This window comes from Stegostoma tigrinum, chromosome 20 (assembly GCF_030684315.1).
Source record: "Stegostoma tigrinum isolate sSteTig4 chromosome 20, sSteTig4.hap1, whole genome shotgun sequence".
In the NCBI taxonomy this organism is placed as follows: domain Eukaryota; kingdom Metazoa; phylum Chordata; class Chondrichthyes; order Orectolobiformes; family Stegostomatidae; genus Stegostoma; species Stegostoma tigrinum.
Window position 1 is genome coordinate 16830063 of NC_081373.1, and position 25593 is coordinate 16855655.

The window sequence follows — 25593 nt, forward strand, 5'->3', positions numbered from 1 at the left end:
GATGTCTACCATCTTTATCCGGTCTGGCCGATCAGACTATAGACTTTCAGCAATATGAACTTGACTGCTTTATGGACAGCAAAACAAAATCTACACAGTACAATAGTACGTAAAAGATTGCATCATAAGTTCTCACACTTTTGGGTTGCTATGATAGCATGAATAAGAGATTTGGATAAGTATTTATCCCATCTCTGTTTGCTGTTAGGTCATTTTCAGGAGAGTGCATTGTAACTGATGGAGCACCACCAGAATCAGTGCTGGACCCTTTATTCTTTTTGATCTGGATCAATGACTTGATTAAAGGGACTGATGGTATTGTCGCCAAATTGGCTCAACATTCAGAAATAGCTAGGCAGGCAATTGTGAAGAGAATACCACTTCTGCAGATGGATAGAGATAAGTTGAGTGAATCGACAAAAGAATTTGCATGCAGAATATAATGTGGGAAAATGTGAAAAATCCACTCTGGCAGGAAGAATAGAAAACTATTATTTACATGGAGAGAAATTGCAAAACCCTGCAATATGGAGGGATTCGGGTGTCCTAAAATATGAAATGTTGACGTGCATGTGCAGAAATTATTTAGGAGGGAATATTTGCGCACAAACAGAAAATGCTGGAGAAAGTCAGCAGATATGGCAGTATTTGTGGACAGCAAAAAAACAAATTAACATCTAGAGTCCAGCCTGGCTCTTTTTCCAGAATTGAAAGATGTTGGAAAGCGGGTTCTTTTTAATGGCTGCTTTTGCTGGTTCTGATACATGCATGCTTTGAGCTGCTTTAAATTGAACATGAGATCTCGGAGGCTATGTAACTGGGAGTGGTGGGCACAGGGCGAAGGATAGAGATCAGGAAGTAAATGAGACTGGAAAGGCAGATGGGAGGTGGGGAGGACGGGAAGAGAGAGAGAGAGAGAGAGACTGGGACAGGATAATGAGTTGGGGAGATCAGGATCTGGAAGGACAACTGGAGGGTGGGTGAGTAGAGCTGGGGGAGTGCAGAAGGAAGACAGGATTGAGAACCTCCCAGCTCATGGGCCCTCCTCATTTCTCCCACTCCATCGTCCTCATGAGTTCTGGACTCTCATTATCACCTCTAATTTCCCCAGCTTTTGGACACTCATCCCTTCTCAATTTGGGGGCTCCCCACTACTCCCACAACCCACATCTCCTATTCCCGCCTCTGAACTCCAGATCAAAATTGTGCCTGCTTCCATGTGCATATGCAGGCACGTTCCCAAATAAGTGCTTACGGTTTCCAGTGTTAAGAAGCAGTCCTTTTTTAAAAAAATATATTTTTGACAGAGGCAGAAGACAAAATAGTGGTTAATGGTGGAGAAAGGGAGAAAGAGATGTAGTAAAGGTGTAAATTAAGGTGTGGTGGGGAGAACGCTACTAAAAGCAAATCAAAATGTGTGATGAGGCTTTGGGGGAAGGGGAAGAGGTAGGGACAGAAAAAAATGGAGAATAAATGTAATATGGTCTGAAGTTATGGAATTTATTGTTGAGACCTTGAGGTGACAATGCTTGAGTAAAAAAGAAGTGGTGTTCCTCATGCTTGTATTGTGCTTCATTGGAATATTGCAGCAGGCCCAAGGCAGAAATATGAGCAAGAAAGCATGTAGATTTATTGAAACCATAAGCAACTGGGAGGTCAGGGTCATTCCTACGGACAAGTGGAGATGTTCTGCAAAGCATTCAAATATTTTACATTTGGCCATGTCAATCTAAAAGACACTACGTTGTTGGGACCGCAAGTGGTAGTCTAGATTGAAAGTAGCTTGCAATAAAGGGGTGGCTGGAAAATGAGAAGCCTTCAAAAATGAGATAACGAAAGTCAAAAGTCAGCATGTTCCTGTTAGGATAAAAGGCATAGCTGGTAGGTGTAGGGAATGCTGGATGACTAGAGAAATTGAGGTTTTGGTCAGGAATCAGAAGGAAGTGGCTGTCAGGTATCAATAGCAGAAATTGAGTGATTCTGTAGAAGGGTATAAAGGAATATATTTAAGAGGGAAATCAGGAGGGCAAAAAGGGGACATGAGTGAGCTTTGGCAAATAGGGTTAAGGAGAATCCAAAAGGATCTACAAATACAGTAAGGACAAAAGGGTTACGAGGGAGAGAATAGGGCTCCTTAAAGTTCAGCAAGGCCACCTGCTTATTGAACTGCGGGAGAAGGGGGAGATACTAAATGAGTATTTTGCGTCAATGTTTACTGTGGAGAAGGATATAAAAGATAGAGAATGTGGACAATAAATAACAACATCTTCAAAAATGTCCATATTACAGAGGAGGTGGTGCTGGATGTTTTAAATGCATAAAGGTGGATAAATCTGTGGTACCTGATCAGATGTACTCTTGAACTATGTGGTAAGCGAGGAAAGAGATTGCTGGGTCCATTGTTGATATTTGTATCATTAATAGCTACAAGTGAGGTGCCGGATGACTGGAGTTTGTCTAACATGGTGCCATTATTTATGAAAGGTAGTAAGGAAAGACCAGGGAACTTTACAGCGCTGAGCCTGACATTGATGGTGGGCAAACTGTTGGAGGGAATTCCAAAGGACAGGATTTACATGTATTTGGAAAGGCATGGACTGTCTGTGTGTGGGATATCGTGTCTCACTAACTTGATTGAGTTTTTGAAGCAGTAAAGAAAAGGATTGATGAGGCAGAGCTGTGGACGTGATCTATATGGACTTCTGTAAGGTGTTTAACAAGGTTCACATTGTAGACTGGTTAGCAAGGTTAGGTCACGTGGAATAGGGGGAGAACTAGCTATTTGAATACAGAACTGGCTGGAAGGTCGAAGATGGTGTGATGGTGGAGGGTTGCTTTTCAAATTGGAGGCCTGTGACCAGCAGCGTGCCGCAAGGATCAATGCTGGGTCCACTGCTTTTCGTCATGTATAAAATGATTTGCACATGAACATAAAAGGTATGGTTAGTGAGCTTGCAGATGACACCAAAATTGAAGATGTCATGGACAGTGAAGAAGGTTACCTCAGAGTACAGTGGGATCTTGATCAGATGGGCCAATGGGCTAAGGAATGGCAGAAGGAGTTTAATTTAGATAAATGTGACATGTTGCATTTTGGGAAGGCAAATCAGGCAAGACTTATACAGTTAATGGTGGGAGAGTTGCTGAACAAGAGACCTTAGAGTACAGGTTCATAGTTTCTTGAAAGTAGAGTCCCAGGTAGACAGGACAGTGAAGAAGACATTTGGTATGCTTCCCTTTATAGGTTGATGCATTGAGTATGGGAGTTAGGAGGTCATGTTGTGGCTGTACAGGACGTTGGTTAGGCCACTGTTGGAACATTACATGCAATTCTGGTCTCCCTGCTATAGGAAGTATATTGTGAAACTTGAAGGGATTCAGAAAAGATTTACAAGGATGTTGACATTGTCAGAGAGTTTGAGCTATAGGTAGAGGCTGAATAGGCTGGGGCTGTTTTCTCCGGAGTGTTGGATGCTAAGGGGTGACTTTGTAGAGGTAAAATCATGAGGGGCATGGATAGTGTAAATAGTTAAGGTCTTTTCCTGGGGATGAGGGTGTCGAAAGCTAGAGGGCATAGGTTTAAGGTGAGTGGGGAAAGGTTTAAGGTGAAAGGGGAAAGATTTAAAAAGGACTAAAGGGGCAACATTTTCATATGGACTGTAGTGTGTATATGGAGTAAGCTGTGAGAGGAAGTGGTGGAGGCTGGTACAATTACAACATTTAAAAGGCATCTGGATGGATATATGAATAGGACCGGTTTAGAGGGATATGGCAATTGGGACGAGATTTTTAGGATATCTGGTTGGCATGGACAAGTTGGACCAAAGGATTTGTTTCAGTGCTGTATATCTCTATGACTCGAAGTGAAATTCTGACCTTCTGTTGCATAGGAATTGGAGAATAAAAGTTAGGAATTGCTACAAATGTACAGGGGAATTAGTGAGTCCACGCCCAGATATTGGTTTGCAGTTTTAATATATGTTGGAAACAGGTCACAGAAGGTTTAAGATGCAGATTCTGCAGGTTATTTTATGAAGAAACATTGAGCAAGTTGGACCTTTACTCTTTGGAGTTTCGAAGAAGTGGCAGTAATCGTATTGAAACATTTAAGAGAGTGAAAAGCATATTTCCCGTAAGGAGAGAGACCATTTAAAAATATAGGGTCTCCAATTTAAGATGGAGATGAGGAAATTGTTCCCTGAGGGTTGTTAGTTGCTGTAAGTCTCTTCCTCAGTGAAGACTGCTTCATTGAATATATCCAAGGCTGAGCTAGACAGATTTTTGATCTACAAGCTGTTAAGTAGAATTACACCCAGAATCACGTTAGATGTTAGGACGAGCTTGAGGGACTGAATTGTCACCTCCTGTTACTACTTATGATCCAAGGTGAGGGTGGAGATAGAGGGGCAGAGTGGGGTCGGGGTGAGTGGAAAGAGAGGGAAAGCTGTGGGCGGTGAAAAGATGGAGTGGCAATTAGTGGGTGTATTTAGCGATGTCATCTCATTATGTCTAAGAAAAGCATTATTTGCATTTCTGCAGTGTGGCTTTGTCACCTCTGGGCTCCCAAGCACTTTAAACACAATCAAGTTATTTTTCAACTGTAGTCATTTGTATTAGAAGAAGCAAAATTATCAATATTTATGCATCAAGTTGCCAGGCATGTGATGATGACCACATAATCTGTTTTCTTGTCTCCTCCACGCTGATCCTGTCTCTGTTTCCAGTGTCTACAGAATCTGTGTGATCTGCGAGAGACTCCGCATTTTGCCTACACTGGGGAGCTGGATCGGGCTGTGGGAATGGCAGTTGAATACATGGGGCCAGAGTCTGTTCTGCAGGCAGTCCCCCTACAGATTGATGGCACTGAGTGAGTGATGTCCTAATGGGAAGTGAATTGATGCCTGGGGGATTAAAGAAGCATTGGCAATATGGAAAAAAAGATTGGCTAAGAGACATTAAAGTGGTATGCTACTTAAATGGACAGAGATTGCAGCACCCAGTGTTACAGAGGGATCCAGGTGTCTTGGTACACGAATAACATAAAGTTAATAAGCAAACATCAGCAAGTGATTTGGAGGAAAATAGAATATTGGCATTTGTTGTATGGGGTCACAGTGTTATACAGCACGGAAGCAGACCTTCAGCCCAACCAATCCAAGTTGATCATAATCCCAAACTAAACTAGCCCCATCTTCCTGCGCTTGGCCCATATCCCTGCAAACATTTGTTATTTGTGCACTTATCTAAATGTCTTTTAAATGTTGTAACTGTACCCATATCCACTGTTTCCTCTGGAAGTTCATTTTCTCCTCTCACCTTAAAAATATGGCCCCTAGTCTTGAATTTCCCCACCCTAGGGAAAAGACACCTGCCATTCACTCTATCTATGCCCCCCATGAATTTTATAAAATTCTATAAGGTCATCCCTCAGCCTCCTATGCTCCAGTGAAAAATGTCCCAGCCTATTCAGCCTCTCCTTATAACTCAGACCTTCTGTTCCCACAACATCCTCTCCAGTTTAAAATATACTCCCTATAACTAGAAGTTAGTTGCAGCTAGAAGTGGACACAGTGTCCAGAAGCAGCCTCACCAACAACTTATACAACTTGAAAATAACATTCCAGTCCTATACTCAAAGGTCCAATGAATGCAACTGTTCTAAAGGCCTTCTTAACCACTCTATCACTACGTGATGCAAACTTGAAAGAATTACGTACCTAAACGCTATCCAAGACCCTAATTTTAACTGTGTAAGTCTTGTCCATGTTTGTTTTACCGCAACGTAATGCCTTGCATTTATCCAAATTAAACTCCATCTGCCAATCTTCAGCCCATGGACCCAATTGATCGAGATCTGTTAGTAATCTTAGGCGACCTTTTCCACTATCCACAAAATCACCAATTTTAGTGTCATCTGCAAACTTAGTAACCTTGACTTCTATTTCTGATATGAGTCATTTATATAAGTGACAAACAAAAGTGGACCTCGTACAGATCCCTGTGGAACACGCTGATCAGAGGCCTCCAGTCCAAAAAACACCCCTTCACCATTACTCTCAGTCTTCTGCCATTAGACCAAATCTATATCCAATTGGCAAGGTCACCCTGAATCCCTAACTTTACTCAAGTCTACCATGAGGAATCTCGTGGAAGACTTTAGTAAAGTTGAAGTAAACAATGTGTACTGCTCTCCACACAGCAATCTTGGTTACTTCGTCAAGAAACACAGTCAGTTTCCCTTGCACAAAGCCATGCTGACTACCCCAAATTATTCCTCCTTTTCCAAATGTGTAAAAATCCTATCTTCAAAATCACTTCCAACAACTTATGAAAAGCTTTACTACAACTCTATAGGTGTTGTTTCATCTGTATATGGAGTACAGTTTCAGTTTTTATACTTGAAACAGTAATTGCTTTAGAAGAGGTTCGGATAAGGTTCACCTGACTGATTCCTAGAATTACAGGCTTAAACGAACATACAATTTAAGAGTGCTAAATACCATAGTCTAAAATGTTGGTTAGACCAAGGTTCAAGCATGTGTTTTTTTTGGATTATAGCTTTATTCTCTCTCAACCAACTCCCACCCACTGATTACTTGTTCTCCATATATATGGATGTAGTCAGATTCTCATCTAATTATACTCAACTAGCATAAACATGAACTAACGTTGTCTGTTCCATAGTTGCACTTGGCCTCAGATATCACTATTAGAATGTCATCTGACAAAGCAGCAGCGCTTTGAAAGCTTGTGATTTTAAATAAATCTGTTGGTTTGTAACCTGGTGTCAGTGTGACTTTTGACTTGTACCTTTATAAAACACTGAGTCAGCTAGAGCTCGAGTTCTAATAGCCACGCTGTTTTTGGCACCACATTTTAGTGCATTGAACTTGACGACTACAGCAAACTATAATTCTGTGCATAAACGAGAATTATTTCGAAATGTGACATACTTGATTCGTGGGTACAATTTCTATGTCTGTTATTTCCAAATTGCTACTGGAAATGGTCTCCCTTTATTTACTCTGATCAAACACCTCAAATTGTGTTGCACTTACTCTGTGACATGCCTTTTCTCTTAGGGAGAAGTTCGACTTTCCTCGGAGCTGGCTCATTCCTGTGATCCGAGACCATGTAAAACATACACGGCTCACCTTCTTCAACCAGTACTTTCTGCCCTTGGCTGCAAGTCTGAAGAACAGAGGTACTGAGTGAGAGGGCAAGGGGGAGATGGGTCCAAACTCAGCTAAGAGATAACTGTGAAAGGGCTTTTAGGGAGCCAGGGTGGGGGGAATGTGCAAACAAAGGGATTAGGTATAGTAGTAAACTAGTCAGCCCTTCAAACCTACCCCCACATTCAATAAGATCAGTGCAGATCATTTGTTCAAAATTCCCATCCACTCCCTAATAACCTGTGATTAACTTTCCTTACAAGCAACTACCTCTGTCTTAATAATATTCAGTGTTCCTCCCTTCACTGCCTTCTAATGCAGTGTGTTCCATGTTCCATGTTCCTGCAGGGTCTTGGAGAAAAGAATTCCCCTCAGATTTGTCCTAAAAGGGACACCTCTAGGTTCAAAAATAGCACCCTCAAGTGCTGTACCTATAAAAGGAAATAATCTTCACACATCCGCATTGTTGGGACCATTCAGGATCTTTTATACTCAGGTCAAGTCACCCCTCACTCTTCCAAACTCCAGTGGTGAAAAGCCAAGCTTTTCCCACCTTTCCTCATTGCTATCCCATCTGTTTCAGGTGTTAATCTGTTAAATTTCCTTTGAACTGCCTCCAACACATTTATATTTATATTCTCCTTGTATAACTGAAGCACAAATCTTTGCTTTTATGATCAATTCCTGGCGTAGAAGATTGCATACCATGATCTGCCTCAATTGCTTGCTGTATCTGCACAATAAAGTTTTTTGATTTATATACCAGAATTCCTAGATCCTGTTCCAGATCGGAATTCTGCATGTGTTCTCTGTTTAAGTAATACTGTGCTTTTCCCACATATTGCGCCATCTTCCAAATTTGTGCCCACTCAACCTCTGCATCCTTGTTATGTCATTTTCACAACATGCAGTCTCATTTATCTTTGTATCATCTCAACATTAAGACACTATACCTTCAGCCCCTTCATATAAAACAAGGCCCCAGCTCAGCTCTTATGGAATACCACTTGTCATAGATTTCCAGATTGAGAAACACCAATTTTTCATTTGTTCTGTAATTTCTCATCATCTGATCAAGATCCAATTTCACAATGGAATTTTGCCCTTCTGCCTTCATTTTACTACTTGAATTTTTTTTATAGTCACGCCCAAGCTTGATTCCCCCACCATCCATGTTTTAGTAAATACATGAAGCTGTGGATGCTGGAAGTCTGAAACAAAGTCAGAGTGCTGGAGAAACACAGCATGTCAGGAAACATCTGTCAGTAGAAAAATGAGAACATTTCGAATCCAGTGACCCTTCGTCAAGAAGAACCTGACATTCCTCCCTCCCCCCATGTACTGAATTCTCACTTTTTGAGCAAAATTCCCAGATATTTTCACACCATTCCCCTGCCCACCACCCTCTTTCCCCACCCCCCCCTCCCTCTCTCTCTCTCTCTCACGCGCGCGCACACCCTCCCTTAACCATGCATTCATAGGTGGGGGGAGCAGTGGGATGCTGGTGAATGTCAGCCCAGTGTGTCTAATTATTCTGTCTGTGTGTTCTGGTCCTAAATTCCTTCTCTGTCTCTCTATAGCGCTTGAACTTGCACAGTCTGGACGACCCCTTGAAGCTAAACTTTATGACACATTGCAATGGCAGGTAAGGGCTAAGAAGTGAAACTAGTGTCAGCATTGAATATTTAGAAGGGAAAAGATGTGTGATTTGTTCCTGGGCTATCTTGTACATAACTTCATTCAACATCATGGTACAGTGTGCTAGATACTGACTGCTCTTTCACCTAGAGACCAGTCTAGTTTAGGCTGGTGAGGTGCAAGTTCCCTCTGTCTTCGTGTGGACAGTAGGGTTCGGGGTTATTAATGCATTCACAGGATGACAAGGCACCATTTATTGTTTATCCTAAATTGCCCTTGAGAAAATGATAGTGAGCTGCAGCCTTAAACCACTGTCATCTACGTCCTTCGGTTGCTGCCTTGGTGTTGTTGGGGAGACAATTCTTAGATGATGATGAAGGAATGGTGAATAGCTTGGAGTGGCACTTACAGGCGACAGTGTTCCATGTGCCTACTCCCCTTCTCTTGCTAGGTAAGTGTTTTTCAAAGTATGCTCCATGAGGGTTTTTAAGATGGCCAGTGGCCTGGCCAACATGTTTGCAGCTAACATGAGTAAGCAAGCCTGACCGTCATCCTCACATTCATATGCATCACGCAATCAGACTAGCTCCCAGGTGCATGCCATGTGTAACTATTGAGCATTGTCTTAGAAACCGATGATATTCTGACTTGTGTTAGAATGTTTCAACTAAATTTTTCTTTTTTCCCCTTGTATGAAATAATTATACTTAATAAAAAACATGAATGCAAATACATTTATTACATTTGGTAGTGAAGAACCAGTGAAATATTTACATTTTTCATAAATTATCATTAATTCTGATGAATCTTGATGGTGGAAAACAGAGGTAGGTGCAAGTATTACCATTTCTCGGCACAAGCTTGAATGTTGTTCAGGTCTTGTTGAATGCAGTCAGAATGTTTAAGGTATCTGAGGAATTTGAAATGGTGCTATCATGCAGTCATCAATGAGCATACCTACTATTCCTTTTTATGGTGGGAATATCATTGGTGAAGCAGCTAAGATTATTGGGCATAGGATCCCTAAGGAACCCTTCCAGTGAAGCCCTGGAGTGAGACGACTGGCCTTCAACTACAATATCTTCTTTTGTGCTCGGTATGATATGAATCCAACCAGTGGAGATATTTCCTCTGCGTATCATTTATTTCAGTTTTGCTAGAGCGTCTTGGTGCCACGCACAGTCAAAAGCTGCCGCCTTGTCAAGACTTATTCTCAACTCCCATCTGGATTTAATCAGTTCTCTATAGTTGAACTGAAGCTTTCCCTTGGTGTTATCTGCTGTACTGAGGCTTTAGACGTTTACTGATCACGTCAGTGTTTGTATCTTGGTTAGATTTGGACAATGCTGCCAGGATTCTGCACAAGACCCACAGACACAGCTGAGGCTTTTAAAGCTATTGCGAGGACCCTGGGCACAGCCATCAGTGACCGGCCAGACCTCCGACTCACCATCTGTCAGGCACTTCGCACACTCATCAGCAAAGGCTGTGAAAATGGTGAGTTGTGGCTTCGATATCAGAGATTTTACCTGGAGAAATACTGAAGAAGCTCAGAAACAATCCAGTCTTAATTGGCTTCCTATCCAATCCTTGTTTGTTCTGAGTCCTGTCGCAATCCCAATGCAAATCATGGCCAGTCCCAAATTAGCAAATGGTGTTCCAGAGTTTTGCTGGCTTTGAATTGAAATTATATTATTTGATTTGAGATGCTGCACCTCTGGAACCTCATGCTGAATTCACTCTTGAATTGAGAATGCTGTACCTTTGATGATTGTACCATCAGTTGGCAAAGATGCACTCAAGATGGTAGTGGCATGGCGCTAATGTCACTGAACTAGTAATCTTGAACCCCAAGTTAATGCTTTGGGGGACATGGTTTCAAATCCTACCATGGTAGATGGTGACACTTGAAATCAGTAAAAGTCTTGAATTAAAACTGAGTTTTTTGGCAACCATGCAACCACTTGATCCAGTTCACTCCTTTCTTTTAAAGAAGGATATCTGCCAGATTTACTTAGCCTATATGTGACTTCAGACCCGCAGCAATGGTGTGATTCTTAACTGCCTCTGAAATGACCTAACTAGCCTCCTCAAGGTCAAGGCCACTAGGAATGTGCAACAAATGCCAGCCTTGCTAACAACTCGTACATTCCATATAAGAATAAAAACAACTTTGTCAGCCTGTGCAGATGGGAGAGCTGCTCCCCCAACCCCTGGGACCGTGCGGGCGGGAGAGCTCCCCAGCACCCCTCCCTGGGCCCTGATGATGGGAGAGCTGACCCTTGTTCAGGGAGGAAACTCACTCAGTGCAGAAGCAAGTGATTCTCTGCTGGTCATTTGATGATTGCAGAGCTGATTCTGGTTGAGAGGTAGACCCTGTATTCTGTGCAGACAGCTGCACTTTCTGTGGGGCAGGAGGAGGCTTGAATTTGTGTTGATGCGAATGCATACCATTTGCTTTTTATTCTTCCAGAGACTGATCGGGCTGCAGTGAGTCGATTTGCCAAGAACTTCCTACCAGTTCTGTTTAATGTTTATAGCACAGAACCAGCAAGTGGAGAGAGTGCAGCCTACAGGCTGCCTGTGTTGGACACCATCAAAGTATATTTGACCCTAGCTGACCAGCAGGTGAGTTTGTTGATATCAACTTGGAAACATCATTAATTATCTCTGATTTGGCCAATCTGAAATCTGAGTAAACTGTCTTCTAATTTCAGATGTGACTGGGCCTTGATTTCACACTTTTATTTGCTCATCCAGGCATTTTCCAATCTTTGAGTTGTACTCTGAGCTGGGATTGTGATTAATTTTCTGAAGGCGATTGGGTTTGTTGATGTATCTGCCCAGATGTTGATTACAGATTAATAGACTGCTGCGTTGACTAATTCCCTGCTACTGTTTGACAGCTGGTGTGTGGATTTCTGGACAAAGCCACTGAGAAGCTGAAGAACGCAGAGAATTCAGAGTTCACACGGTAAGGAGAGCACCACCAAAGGGCAGGAATGTTGACCATGTCCTCGTCCCAGACCAGAGGCATAAGGGCATGTTTTCTGGCTTATTACTGTACTGTTCAGAGCAACCGATAGTTTCAAAGAAAAAATATTTTGAATTAGTCTGCTCAGTCATTTCCAGTGCAAGTAGGGCTTGAGCCCAGACTTGTTTGCCTAGAGGCAAGGTCACTGCCACTGCAACACGTTCCCATTTGTCGATGGTGTAACTCTGAATGTACTGGTTGCTGTGTTTTGGTTGATAAATAGTCATCAAATGAAATCATTGTGTGCATCATTAAATTAGAATTGAACCAATATTTCATAAAAAGATTAAAATTTCAGAGTTAGGACGGAAGCTGTTTACTTTCCAAGATTACAATAAGACAGTTGTACACTCAATGTTCTGGTTTCCAATAGGTTGTCACTTATGGATCTGATTGTGGCTATGGCACCCATGGTTGATGAGCTCAGCATGAATAACGTTTTCCAGACCATCCTCCCATACTTGCAGGTAAAGTGATGTTACAGGTCTCTACTTGACTGAACCATAGCCATGACGAGCATGTTATTTACCTGATTTAAAATAATTGACTACAAGAATAGTCATGTCCAAAATGTGTTGGTGCAGCCTGTGAGTTGACAGGTTTGACAGAGTAGGAATGTTTTGATAAAATGGAATTACTGGAAACTCTGGTGTCTTTCCAGTGCTGGAGAGGACTCTTAGTCTAAGAGCAGTAGAGAAAATTTTCGGTGTGACTGAGATCTTTTCTTAATGCCAAAGAGGAGTTTCTGGGTAGGTGGGGTCAGTCTTTTTGAATCCTACAGAAATACAGTTACTTTGGAGCATTGAGTCAGCAAAATCTTGCTGAAAAGTGACAGTATAGGCATAGGATGGGGTTGTTCAGCTCGTTGAGGCTGATCAATACAATCATAGCTGATTGAGCACTTCAGTGCCTTTTAACCACCCTGTCCCCATAATGCTGTACACACTGGTAATCAGAAATAGCTCAATCTCTACCTTAAACATATTTAAAAACAGGTGACTCATTTTCACAGACTATTTCCATTGTGAATATGAACATGGAAATTTAAAATTGAAATGCATGAATAAAGACAGAATGGCTTGAAAGTAAGTCCTGATTCAATTATTAATATAAATATTAAAGATAGAATAGAATGTGTAATTTCAAAATTACATGGTCACATTCAAGTCGACACCATACCATTAACCCGCCTATCCTCAAACCCCTTTCACCTTAACCTGCATTGGACCACATTGAGGTGTACTAATCACTTTATTTGTCTGACAGCGTCATAGTTAATAGAGATATAGTTAACATTTCAAAACTAGTTCTGATGAAGGGTCATCAACTCAATTCTTTCTCTCTACAGATGCCAACAAACATGCTGAGATTTTTCAGATTTTCAGCATCCACACTGTTTTCTGTTGGCATAATCTTAAATTTAGAGCTGGAGCATTCAATGTTGATGTCAGGAAGTAACCCTTTACTTGAAAGGATTTGGAAATCTGGAACTTACTCCCTTAAATAGTTGTTATGGCTGAGACCAGTTGAAAATTCAGTATTTAAGAATTTGGGGAAATGACTTAAAATCCAGAACTTGATTTGGTAAGATTTTTTAAGTGTGGAGCTAAGCCTGGTAGAATGCATTAAGTTACCTATCAACCATGATGTAATTTAGTGGTGAAAACTTGAGGGACAGAATGACCTCTTTCTGTTCCTGCCCATACTGAATGATCCATCTATGCCGTTTTCCTCTTTCTATGTCAGAACAAAGATCATCATATCCAGAAGAAGGCCTATCGGATCCTTGAGGAAATGTGTGGTGGGGAGAAGGAAGCGTGCAGGAATTTTGTTCATAAACATTTGGAGGAGATGAAAGAAACACTGCTGGGATCTCTGAAGACTGCAGCCTCTCCTGCAAAAAGGGTGTGTGCCATTGAAAGGAGCAGTCTTCCGGTCTATGTAAATGGTCTATTGAGACAATGTGGAGCCTAGTTTTTGCGGTGATTCACTCCAGATTTCTTCTCTGTCTCTCCATCCAGCCAAGATTGAAGTGTCTGATTCATATTGTCAAACAGCTGTCAGTGGAACATCAGCAATTCATTGTTGCATTGCTTCCTGAGGTAGGACACAATCGATTAGTCAAATTTATTTTCCATCTCGCTGTCTGCTGATATGCTGTGGGACTGCTGTCTTGTTGCAGGGTGTTGTGTTTTAAGTTGAAGCATTTCCCAGTTCACAAGGCTGGAGTGTGTTGCATCCCAAACATTTTCCAATTGTGACCCACTTTTGAGGCATGAAAATAGCCACGACTTTGCTGAGAGGCCAGGGCTTTCATCTTTAGAGATTTTGAAAATCATTTCTTCTTGAGGCAGGGAGCAGGTCTGTCACTCTCACCAATAAAAAAAATGTTGGAATTTAAAGAGACCTCAAAGCCTTGTTGGAGCCTCATGGCAGCCTTTGCTCCCCCAGCAGCTCATGAATGCCCTGGGCTCATGAGCTGCATTTTGGGAAGTACAGTCTGAGAAAATCCCATGAGATGTATTATGAGGAGCAGAGACTCACCTGTTGTCAATATTAAGATCCCCCCCCCCCCCCCCCCCCCCCCAACCCACCCTGGAACCAAAATCATAAGAAACGAACTATAGTTGTAGGTTGTACTTGGTGCTGCCTCTGTTGCGAACTTTAAGACTAGCAACCACTATGCTAGAACTTTAAGGTTATTATGCACTGGAAATGTATAAACAGCCTTGGTCTCCTTTTTTGTTGAAAAGAGAAAGCCAAAGGTGATCTAATAGAAGTCCTTAACATTGTGAAAGTTTGTTTTGTTAGAGCAGACACTAAGAATGTTTGCTGTTATGGGAAATTTACTATGAGCTGCCCTGAATAAACAGTTAACAAAGGCCTTTTGTGGCACAGTGATAGTGTCCTTACCTGTAGGCCAGAAGGGCCAGGTTCAAGCCCCACGTACTCAAAAAGTATGTAATTACACTCAGAGCATGTTGAATATACTAGGTATTTTCTAAAGCAAGAAATCTAACAGAGAATTCAGAAGGTATATATTGACCATCTGGACTGCAGCAATTTAAGAAGGCACCATAACCCACCTTCCCAGGAACAATTTGGAATGGATACTAAATGTGGCCAAGCAATGCCTATATCCCATGAAAATATAATGAGTGAACAAAGCAGTTGTAATTAAGAAGTAAAACTCTTTAAAGGAGGAGATGGCAGAGGTACTCTTGTATGTATTTAATAGTTTGTTAAAGAGGTAGTGCAGAGCACTGGTTAATAGCCCATGTTTTACCTGTGTTTTGGAAAAGAGAGAGCCCATCTTTGGAAAGCTAAAGGACTCCCTACAAAAGTAGAAAATAGAAAATTGAGAAATGGAAAATAATGTGATAAATAGTGAGCATAAATATCAGATGGAAAAATATTGCTTGATCGACCTCATTAAATTCTTCAAACAGGTGACACAGTAGACATGGATTGTATGGTAAATACAATTTACCTGAATTTTCTTTGATAAAATGTGTACAATAGCTTAATGATTAACGGTGGAGTCAGGAGACAAAGAACAATATTATCATTTAGCTAGTTGCAGAACCCAAAGAGCGAGGAGGATAAAGATTGTGATCAGAGATAATGGGAACTGCAGATGCTGGAGAATCCAAGATAACAAAGTGTGAAGCTGGATGAACACAGCAGGCCAAGCAGCATCTCAGGAGCACAAAAGCTGACGTTTTGGGCCTAGACCCTTCTTCAGAGAAGGGGAAGGGGATGTCTCCGCCCACTCCTGCCCCACCGAACTCATATCCACCTATCTGGACTCCAATTTCTCCCCCTTAGTCCAGGAACTCCCCACCTACATCCGTGACACCACCCACGCCCTCCACCTCCTCCAGAACTTCCAATTCCGTGGCCCCCAACACCTCTTTTTCACCATGGACATCCAGTCCCTATACACCTGTATCCCTGATACAGATGGCCTCAAGGCCCTCCACTTCTTCCTCTCCCTCAGGCCCGACCAGTCCCCCTCCACCGACACCCTCATCCGCCTACCCAAACTCGTCCTCACCCTCAACAACTTCTCTTTTTCGATTCCTCCCACTTCCTACAGACAAACGGGGTGGCCATGGGTATCTGCATGGGCCCAAGCTATGCCTGCCTCTTTGTAGGTTACGTGGAACAGTCCCTCTTCTGCACATACACAGGCCCCAAACCCCACCTCTTCCTCCGCTACATTGACTGTTTCGGTGCCGCCTCTTGCCTCCAAGAGGAGCTCAAACAGTTCATTCATTTCACCAACACCTTCCACCCCAACCTCAAGTTCACCTGGGCCATCTCCAACACATCCCTCACCTTCCTGGACACCTCAGTCTCCATCTCAGGCAACCAGCTAGAAACTGATGTCTATTTCAAGCCCACCGACTCCCACAGCTACCTAGAATACACCTCCTCCCACCCACCCTCCTGCAAAAATTCCATCCTGTATTCCCAAATCTTTCACCTCCGCCGCATCTGCTCCCAGGATAAGGCATTCCACTCCCACACATCCCTGGTGTCCGCGTTCTTCAAGGACCGCAACTTCTCCCCGCAGTGGTTGAGAAAGCCCTTGACCTTGTCTCCTGCATTTCCCGCAACACATCCCTCACACCCCGCTCCCGGAACAACCGCCCTAAGAGAATCCCCCTCGTCCTCACATACCACCCCACCAACCTCCGGACAAAACGCATCATCCTCCGACACTTCCGCCATCTACAATCTGACCCCACCACCCAAGACATTTTTCCATCCCCACCCTTGTCTGCCTTCTGGAGAGACCGCTCTCTCCGTGACTCCCTTGTCCGCTCCACACTGCCCTCCAACCCCACCACACCCGGCACCTTCTGCAACCGCAGGAAGTGCTACACTTACCTCCACACCACCTCCCTCACCCCTATCCCAGGCCCCAAGATGACTTTCCATTTTAAGCAGAGGTTCACCTGCACATCCGCCAATGTGGTATACTGTATCCACTGTCCCCATTGTGGCTACCTCTACATTGGGGAAACAAAGCGGAGGCTTGGGGACTGCTTTGCAGAACACCTCCGCTCGGTTCGCAATAAACAACTGCACTTCCCAGTCACGAACCATTTTAACTCCCCCTCCCATTCCTTAGACGACATGTCCATCATGGGCCTCCTGCGGTGCCACAAGGATGCCACCCAAAGGTTGCAGGAACAGCAACTCATATTCCGCTTGGGAACCCTGCAGCCCAATGGTACCAATGTGGACTTCACAAGCTTCAAAATCTCCCCTTCCCCCCACTGCATCCCAAAACCAGCCCAACTCATCCCCACCCCCCAAACCTGTTCTTCCTCTCACCTATCCCCTCCTCCCACCTCAAGCCGCACCTCCATTTCCCATCTACTAACCTCATCCCACCTCCTTGACCTGTCCGTCCTCCCCGGACTGACCTATCCCCTCCCCGCCTGTACTCTCCTCTCCACTTGTCTTCTCCTCTCTCCATCTTCGGTCCGCCTCCCCCTCTCTCCCTATTTATTCCAGTTCCCTCTCCCCATCCCCCTCTCTGATGAAGGGTCTAGGCCCGAAACGTCAGCTTTTGTGCTCCTGAGATGCTGCTGGGCCTGCTGTGTTCATCCAGCTTCACACTTTATTAAGGAGGATAAAGATTGATTGTTTCACGTGGCAGTAGGCAGAAAGTGAAGCCGTACAGGAATCAGTGACACAATCATTGCAATTCACAACTAATAATTTAAACTTTGGAAATGAAAATTCAATTTCTAAGTTTCTGTCTGACACCAAATAGGTGTGGGGTGATAAGAATACACGGCAACAAAGGGATCAGGAGTCACAAATCATTGGAAATGGCAAGACCATTGAAAGTAAACCAAGCCCGTTGGTTTATTTCTGAAAACAAACAAGTTCTGCTAAACTTGTATCAAGTGTTAGTTAGCTCACATTTTGAGCTGTTGCGCACAATCTAATCTTTTTAATTATCAAAGTAGTAGGGATACTGGCTGGGATGCAAATAATTTTAAGAACAAAAATGCCTCTCTCTTTCCCTTGAAAGAGAAATGTATAGAAAAATGATGTAAGGCTTTGATAAAGTAGATATATATTGACAAATGAGTGCTGACAATATGGTCCTCATTATCACAAGAAAATGTTAATGTCACTTAAATAAATACTTTTAAGGGAAGATGAGAAGGTACAAAGGAATGAAGGGTCATATTCATTTTCAACAAGGAAGGATGGAAAGAGATTCGAGTGATGCATGAATTCCAGCCCATACTGATTGGGCCTACTGGCATGTTTCTGCAGTATAGATTTGATGTAAGTTTTTAGTGTGGCTAAAGTAGAACTCACTGAATCAGAGAGAAAAACCCATTTGCTTGAGCTGAGACAGTTCCATGTCATAATATAAGAACCCCAGTTGAATTGCAGGAATGCACTAATATTAAGACTGGCCCAATGCACCGCTGTATGGATTATTTCATGATGTTGATTGCTGACATGTCATGGAATTAATTCAGTAAACCTTTTAATCTGAAGGTTATAATCTCCATGAAAGAAGTCTCTATTGGAGCTCGTAGAAATGGCTACACCTTATTAGTTGAGTTTGGACGGGCCTTTTTGAGGTTCTATGAAGACTCAAGAGGTGAGTTTGTATCCTTGATCTCATCCATCCCTAGTAGTAAACCATTTCTGCCTTGGTTCTTAAATTTATGTTAATTAGATGTGCAGTATACGCTGGACTATGGGCCAGTTGGGGTCATGGTATTGTGGAACATTCTCCAAGCATACTGATGTACCTTGCCAGTCTCCTTGAGGGACCAAAAGAAAGAGAAACATGTGAGTGTAAAATTCCTAATAAGCTGTGTTTATTTTGTAGAGGCTGTTGGCCAGTACCTGGCATTAGTGTATGCTGGTTTAACTGGATCCGTTACAATGATCAGCTGCACCGTTCTTGCACTCACTCGGCTTGTGTATGAATTCAAAGGTACGGAATGAGAAATGTAAATACTTAGCTGAATCCTTCCCTCCTGTTCTTGGGTATCAGTGAATGAAGTTTGTCAGTCATTGTAAAAATGTGAGACCATTACGTTCCTGCTTAACTGTGTAAGTTTCTATGTTGGAATGGTCCAGTCAGTGGATCTGTCTTGTGCATCATGCTACTTGAAACATGATTAGTCTTGGAAGCAGTGTGAAATGTTCATTTGTGTGGCTTGTTGAACCAATCTTTCTTGGAACAGCAGGGAATGTTGGATTGAGATAATTGGGTAGATACCACTGTGTAGGACACTTCTTGGGGAGATGGAAAAGAGCCAAAGGAAGTGGCCATCAGCAAGATCTGTTGGAGCTTGCACCCACAGGGACAAATGATTCTGATTTTCTCCCTCTTGCCCTCAGATCAAATGGACACATCCACCATTGAACAGCTGCTTCAAAACATCTGCCTCCTGTTGCAGTCCAAAACACGTGATGTTATCAAATCAGCTCTGAGCTTTATCAAAGTTATTCTGTTCATCATGGATACGAAGGTTCTGGCTCAGCAGCTGCAGCTCCTGGTGAGTAACACTAGTCAAAGCTGTAATCACACTTGCAGTGCCCTGGCAATTCCTAGCTGTGTGATGTTGGTATTCCAATGACTAGTGATTGCAGATGAAAGAAACTATTCTTATCCTTCCTCATCCTGCATCTCTAGCTGCCCTTGCCCCACTCTCCCAGTCAAACTAGATGCTCAAGAGTAACATGGAGGTGTATTGGCTGAGGGCACCTGGGATTGCTTTTTTAGAGCAGTGCTTTATAGAACCTACCCAGAACAGGCTAATTTAGATCTAGTAATGTGTGATGAGGATGGATTTATAAGAGTCTTGTATATAAGGATCCTTGATGGGGTTAACAATCACAACATAGAATTTCAAATATGGCTTAAGGGAGAGCAGCCCTGGTCCCAACTTTTGCGGAGCAAATACAGAGCCATAAAGAGACAGTTCTTTAAGCTGCTGAGAAAACAAATCATGGAGATAGTCAGTGGATGGTCAGTGGCAGACATTTAAGCACCTATTTCAGAAAACACTGAAAAAAATTAATCTAGTGAAAAAGGATGAGTGAAACAGTGACCACTTGTGGTGAATAAAGGCTGTCAAGGAGAGTATTCATTTGAAAAATAAAGATATACAAAGTTGTGCAAACTAGTTGTAGATCAGACATTTGGTATTTTTTATGAACAAGCAACAGATGATTAAAAGGTATAAAAAAGCATTAAATTGATTATGAAAGTAAATTTGCAAGAAATATAAAAGCAAACAGCAACAGCTTCTACGAGTACATAAAAAGAAAGTAGTTGAAAGTGAGTGGGGGACTCTTGAAAGATGCAACTGGTGGAGTCAATAATGGGGAATAGGGAAATTGCAGATAATTAAACCAGTATTTTGCATTGGTGTTCATATGGGGGAACACCATAAATATCCCAAAGACAATAAAGAAGCAAGGTCTAATGGGAGGAAAGATTTTTTAAAGTCTTCATCATGAGGAAAAAATGTAGTTGATAAAACTAATGCGACAAAAGACAGACAAGTCCCTTGGACCTGACGGCCGGCATCTGTGTTATCAAGGAAGTGGCTGTGCACAGTTTATGGAGGTATTGGGTGAAATAATCCAGAGCTCAACTTGATTCTGGAGTTTTCCAGCAGACTGGAAGACTGCAAATGTGACATCCCTGTGCAAGATAGGAGAGAGGCAGGCAAAAGTTAACTATATAGGCCAGTTAACCGAACATCTGTCATTGGGAAATGCTAGAGTCCATTATTCGGGAAGAAATAGCAGACTATTTAGAAAATCTTAAAACAAACAAACAGAGTCAATGTGGTTTTGTGAAAGAGAAACTATGTTTGACAAATTTGCCAGGATGAAGCTATAACAAGCAGATTTGATAGAGATATGTGGTATATTTGGGTTTTCAGAAGGCGTTTGGTAAGGTGCCACATAAAACGTTATTGCAAGAGACGTGCTCCTGGTATCAAGGTTAATGTGTTGGCAGGAACTGAGGATTAGTCAACACAGAAGATAGTTGGGATTAATGGGTTCTTTCCAGGTTGAAAAGATGTAACTTGAAGTACCACAAGTGTCAGTCCTAGAGGCATATAGATTTTTGATTTTGTAGATTTTTGAAACATCGGGGAATTGAGGATTATGATGAGCTGGAGCAAACGTTGAATTTAGTTGGTGAAGGCTTAAGGGCCAAATGGCCTACACCTCTTTTTCTTCTCTTCTCTGCCTCCCTCTCATCCTTCCACTCCACTTTTCTCTCATCCATTTCTACTGAATTCTGTTTCTTTCGTTGGAATTTTATTTGCACAGAAAGCCCCTTCAGCACATTGTTTGTACTGCCTATCCAAATGAACAGTTCATCCAGTTCTATTCTCCTGCCGTCTCCCCTTAAGCCATCATGTTCTTCTTTCTCAAATTAACTGTCTAGCTGTCTTCTAAATGCACCAATTATGCCTGCCTCCTTTATGCTGCCAGGCAGGGAATTCCAGACCCTGACTACTCATTGTGTGTAAAAGCCTTTACTCATATTGTTTTTGTATTGGCAGATGGAGAGTATTGGCAATTTGCGGGATGATATGAGGCGACATTTCCGTGTAAAATTGAAAAACATCTTCACAAAATTCATACGCAAGTTTGGGTAAGTGCAGAGACGTAATTACAGGAACATTTTTGCTGCAGGCAGAGCTGAATGTAGTTTCAAATTGGGGTTACATTTGCTGCCCTCCAGTCCATTTGAACTATTAGAGTCTGCAGAATTTGAAAGATGACTATCAATGCATCTGCTGTTTTTAGGGCTGTATTGACTTATGTTCTTTGGGAGAGAGATTATTGAGCTCTGATGTTTTATTGATCTTTAATCCTATCAATTTCCCAACACCATTTCCCTTGTAATACCGCTTTCAGTTTCTTCTACTCCCTGCAATCTAACAAAATTTTTGGGACACTATCTGTGTCCTACTATGTGAAGCCAGAACCGAAATATGTATTTAATTGATCTGCCATCACTTTTCTCATTATAATTTCCCGTTTGTTTCTGCAAGGGACCTGCATTTGTCTTTGCTATTCTTTTTCTCTTAACACATGTCAAAGGTCCTTTTGGTATGTTTCGCATATTGTGTTCCCCCAACTCCAGTCCCATTCCCAATTAATCCCTTTGACCTTTACTGAAATCTAAACTGCTCTGAGTCTGTATGTCAGCTGCTTTTTATTTTGTTGATTTTTATGCCCCTTCCTTTGATCTAATACTAGCCTTAATTTCCCTTGTTAGCCATGTTCAGGCCCACTGTTCTCACTTTATTTGAGGACTTGTGCTCCAGAATTAGCAATGCCTCAATCAAGCTGTTCCAGCACAGCTACGGTACTAGTACCTACCCAGTGATATGGAAAACAGCACAACTGTGTCATATACAAAAAAATGCAAGGCGAATCCAGTCCAGTCAATTATTGCCCTGTCAATTTCTCAATTATCAGGAAACTATGGAAAGTACCAACAAAGTGCTATCAAGCAGCACTTCCTTAGCTCACCAATTCACTTTGGTTCCACCAATGCTCCAAGCTGCTTTACAACCATGGTCAAAACTTGAACTGGGCTAAACTCCCATCGAGGAGGTGAGAGTGCTGTCCTTGATATCAAAGCAGCATTGGACCAAGTGGAGTCCTGGCAAAACTGGAGTCACTGCGAATCAGGGAAAACTGTCTGCTGCTCAAGAGTCAGACCTAGCACAAAGGAAGATGCTTGATGTTGTTGGAGATTAATCATCTCCATCTCAGAACATCTCTGTGGGAATTCCTCAGGGTAGTGTCCTTGGATAAATTGTTTTCTGCTGCTTCAGCAATGACCTTTTCTTCCTCATAAGGTCGGAAGTGGGATGATTTTGCTGATGATTACTCATCAGGCTTGGGTTGACTAGTGGCAAGTGATGTCTTTCCTGTAAGCTGCCAGATAGTTACCATCTTGACAAGAGAATCTAATCATCATCTTTTGACATTCAGTTATGTGAACATCGCTGAATACCATTGACCAGGTATATGAATATATTGAAAAGAACAAATGTTGGAGATCACAGGTGGTCTGGTAGCATCTATGTGGAGAGAGCAAACCAACATTTTGAGCCTAGATGACTCTTCACCAGAGCTGAAGTGAAGCCTGGAAGTGGCAGCATTTATGCTGTATTTGGGAGGTGGGGTTTAATTGTCAGCGTAGTGGGGAGTAGAATGCTCTGGGAGAAAAGATGTTGATTGTTGATAAATATAATGACTACAAAGGGCTGGGTGTGGCATTAGTAGTGAAATGATTACAGCTTTGAGAAGGAATGATGCACTAAATGCAGCATCAAATAAAGCCATATGTGTTGAGGTTAGAAATGAGAAAAGTGCAGAAGCAGTAATAGGCAACCCTGAAATAATGGGCAAGTGTTTGAGGAGCAAATATGATGGCAAGCTTCTAAATGAAAAGCAATAGGGTAGTAATAGTTGGACACTCTCCTAACTAAATATCAGCAGGGATACAAACAGTGTGTAAGAACATTGATTGGCACTGCTGCCTCATAGTGTCAGGAACCGGGTTTGATTCTACCCTTGGGGGAATGTCTGTGCGGAACTTGCACATTCTCCCCGTGTCTGCATGGGTTTTCTCCGGGTGCTCCGGTTTCCTCCCACAGTCCAAAGATGTGCAGGCTAGGTGGATTGACCATGCCAAATTGCCCGTAGTATTGAGGGATGTATAACTTACGGTGATTATAGAGGGATGGGTCAGGGTGGGATACTCTAAGGGTCAGTGTGATCTTGTTGGGCTGAAGGGCCTGTTTCCACACTGTAATGATTGAATGATGATGAACATAAAGCACAAAATTATTGAGTTGCATTCAAGAGAACTATTTTAGCCAATATATAATAAGCCCAGAGTGCAATTCTAGGTTTAGTCTTTGGAAGCTGGGCAGATGGATGAAATAGTAATAAGTAATCATTTTGAAAATGGTGATGGAACTACAGGTGATTCAGCATCATTGTGGAAAAGGATGAAGATAGAACAGGAATAATCTACATTTGGAGAAGGTAAATTTTACAAAGCTGATTTGGCAAAACTGGACGAATTACAGCTACTTGAAGGCAAGTCTGTGGCAAAATCAGTTGAAAGAGTTTAAAAGTGGGATTCTGCAGTCACAGTGTAAGCATGACCCCACAAAGAAAAAGAATGGTACTGCCAAGTCAAGGGCCACCTCATTACAGGGTAAGATAAAGCAGGAGAATAGAACTGCTTACAATCTTGAAAAAAGTATTCCTTTAGAAAACTTAGAGGAGTTTGGAAAGTACAGGGTATAAGTGAAAGTGTAAACTGGGAAAGAAAAAAAAAAATGAAAACATTGGCTGATAAAATTAAGGATAATCCAAAGAAGTTTTGAGTACATGAATAAGAGGATGACTAAGGAATGGGAAGGCCTATCAGGAGATGAACGTGGTAATTTGTGCATGGATGCAGATGATTGGGAAATGTACTTAATAAATACTTTTCCTCTGTCTTCACAGAGGAAAGAGATTATGCAGACATTATAGTTAAAGAGGAACTGTGTGAAATAGAGGATAAAATAAAAACAGCAAAATGAAGGAAATGCTGCAGGGACTGACATGGAAAGTGGGGAAATCACTAGGGCCAAATGAATTATATTTTAAACTATTCAAAGAAGCTAGAACGGGAATAACACGAACTCTGATCGTTTTCCAATCCTTCGTCAATACATAGAAGATACCAGCGGTTTGGCTGTCTTTCAGAAAAGGTGCAAAGGATAGGCTGAATAATTTTAGGCTGGTGAGTCTGACCGTGGCAGTGACAAATTGCTGTAATCAATACTGAGGGAAAGGAGTAATTTTCTGAAAGCATGGATTAATCATGGATAAATCCACACGATTTTATTAAGGCAGTATCAAGTTTAACTAGCTTCATTTTTTTTGAGAAATTAGCAAAGAGGATTATTTGTAGTGCAGAAAACATCTAAAAGATTCTTAGAAAAGCCTTTGACAATGTGGCAGACTGGTCAGAAAAGTCCATGGAATATAAGGGAAAGTAACAACTTGTATTGAAAATGGGTTCACTGACAGAAATCAAATGGTAATGGCTGACAGCTGTTTTTGTGAGTGGGAAGTGTTTTCCAGTTGTATTCTACACTGTTTTGGTCCCTTGCTGTTTGTGGTATATATTTGTGATTCATACTTAAAGGTGGAGGGCATGATTAGGAAATTTGCAGGTAACAAAAATTGACTGGGATTTTGAAATTGAAGAGTTGTTTTCCACTGAAACAGCTGTTTGATTGAGTGGGCAGAAGATGGCAAATGGAATTCAGTCTGGAAATGTGCGAGCACGTGCATTTGGTGAGGGCAAACAAACTTAAGGGAATATGCAGTAAATGGGAGGGTAATGAGAGGAGAGAGAAAGTGAAAGACTTTGGAATGATTGTTCACTGACGGTGACAAGACACAGATAAAGTGGCAAAGAAGTCTCATGGATGCTTTCCTTCATTGGATGAGGCATTGAATGCAAGAGCAGGGATGTAATGCTGGAACTGTACAAATCACCGTTAGATTATCACTGCTGTTTTATGTACAGTTCTAGTCACGACATTACAGGAAGAACATAATTGATAGAGTGAGGATTCAGAGGAGATTTACAAGAATGTTGCCAGGTCTTGAAAATTGTAGGTATGAGGAGAGGTTAAG

The 25593-nt window shown here is 42.0% G+C and overlaps 1 protein-coding gene across 1 annotated transcript in view; it reads left to right on the plus strand.

Moving 5' to 3' along the window:
- rrp12 (ribosomal RNA processing 12 homolog) overlaps window positions 1-25593 on the plus strand; it is a 61205-nt gene that overhangs the window by 23381 nt on the left and 12231 nt on the right. Inside the window, exons 14-26 of the mRNA XM_048551339.2 lie at window positions 4725-4867; window positions 7083-7204; window positions 8753-8817; window positions 10145-10307; window positions 11284-11438; window positions 11717-11784; window positions 12218-12311; window positions 13591-13749; window positions 13866-13946; window positions 18382-18487; window positions 18722-18829; window positions 19240-19397; window positions 21429-21520. Of these exons, the coding sequence (XP_048407296.1) occupies window positions 4725-4867; window positions 7083-7204; window positions 8753-8817; window positions 10145-10307; window positions 11284-11438; window positions 11717-11784; window positions 12218-12311; window positions 13591-13749; window positions 13866-13946; window positions 18382-18487; window positions 18722-18829; window positions 19240-19397; window positions 21429-21520 (1514 nt within the window). The remainder of the gene's footprint in view (window positions 1-4724; window positions 4868-7082; window positions 7205-8752; window positions 8818-10144; window positions 10308-11283; window positions 11439-11716; window positions 11785-12217; window positions 12312-13590; window positions 13750-13865; window positions 13947-18381; window positions 18488-18721; window positions 18830-19239; window positions 19398-21428; window positions 21521-25593) is intronic.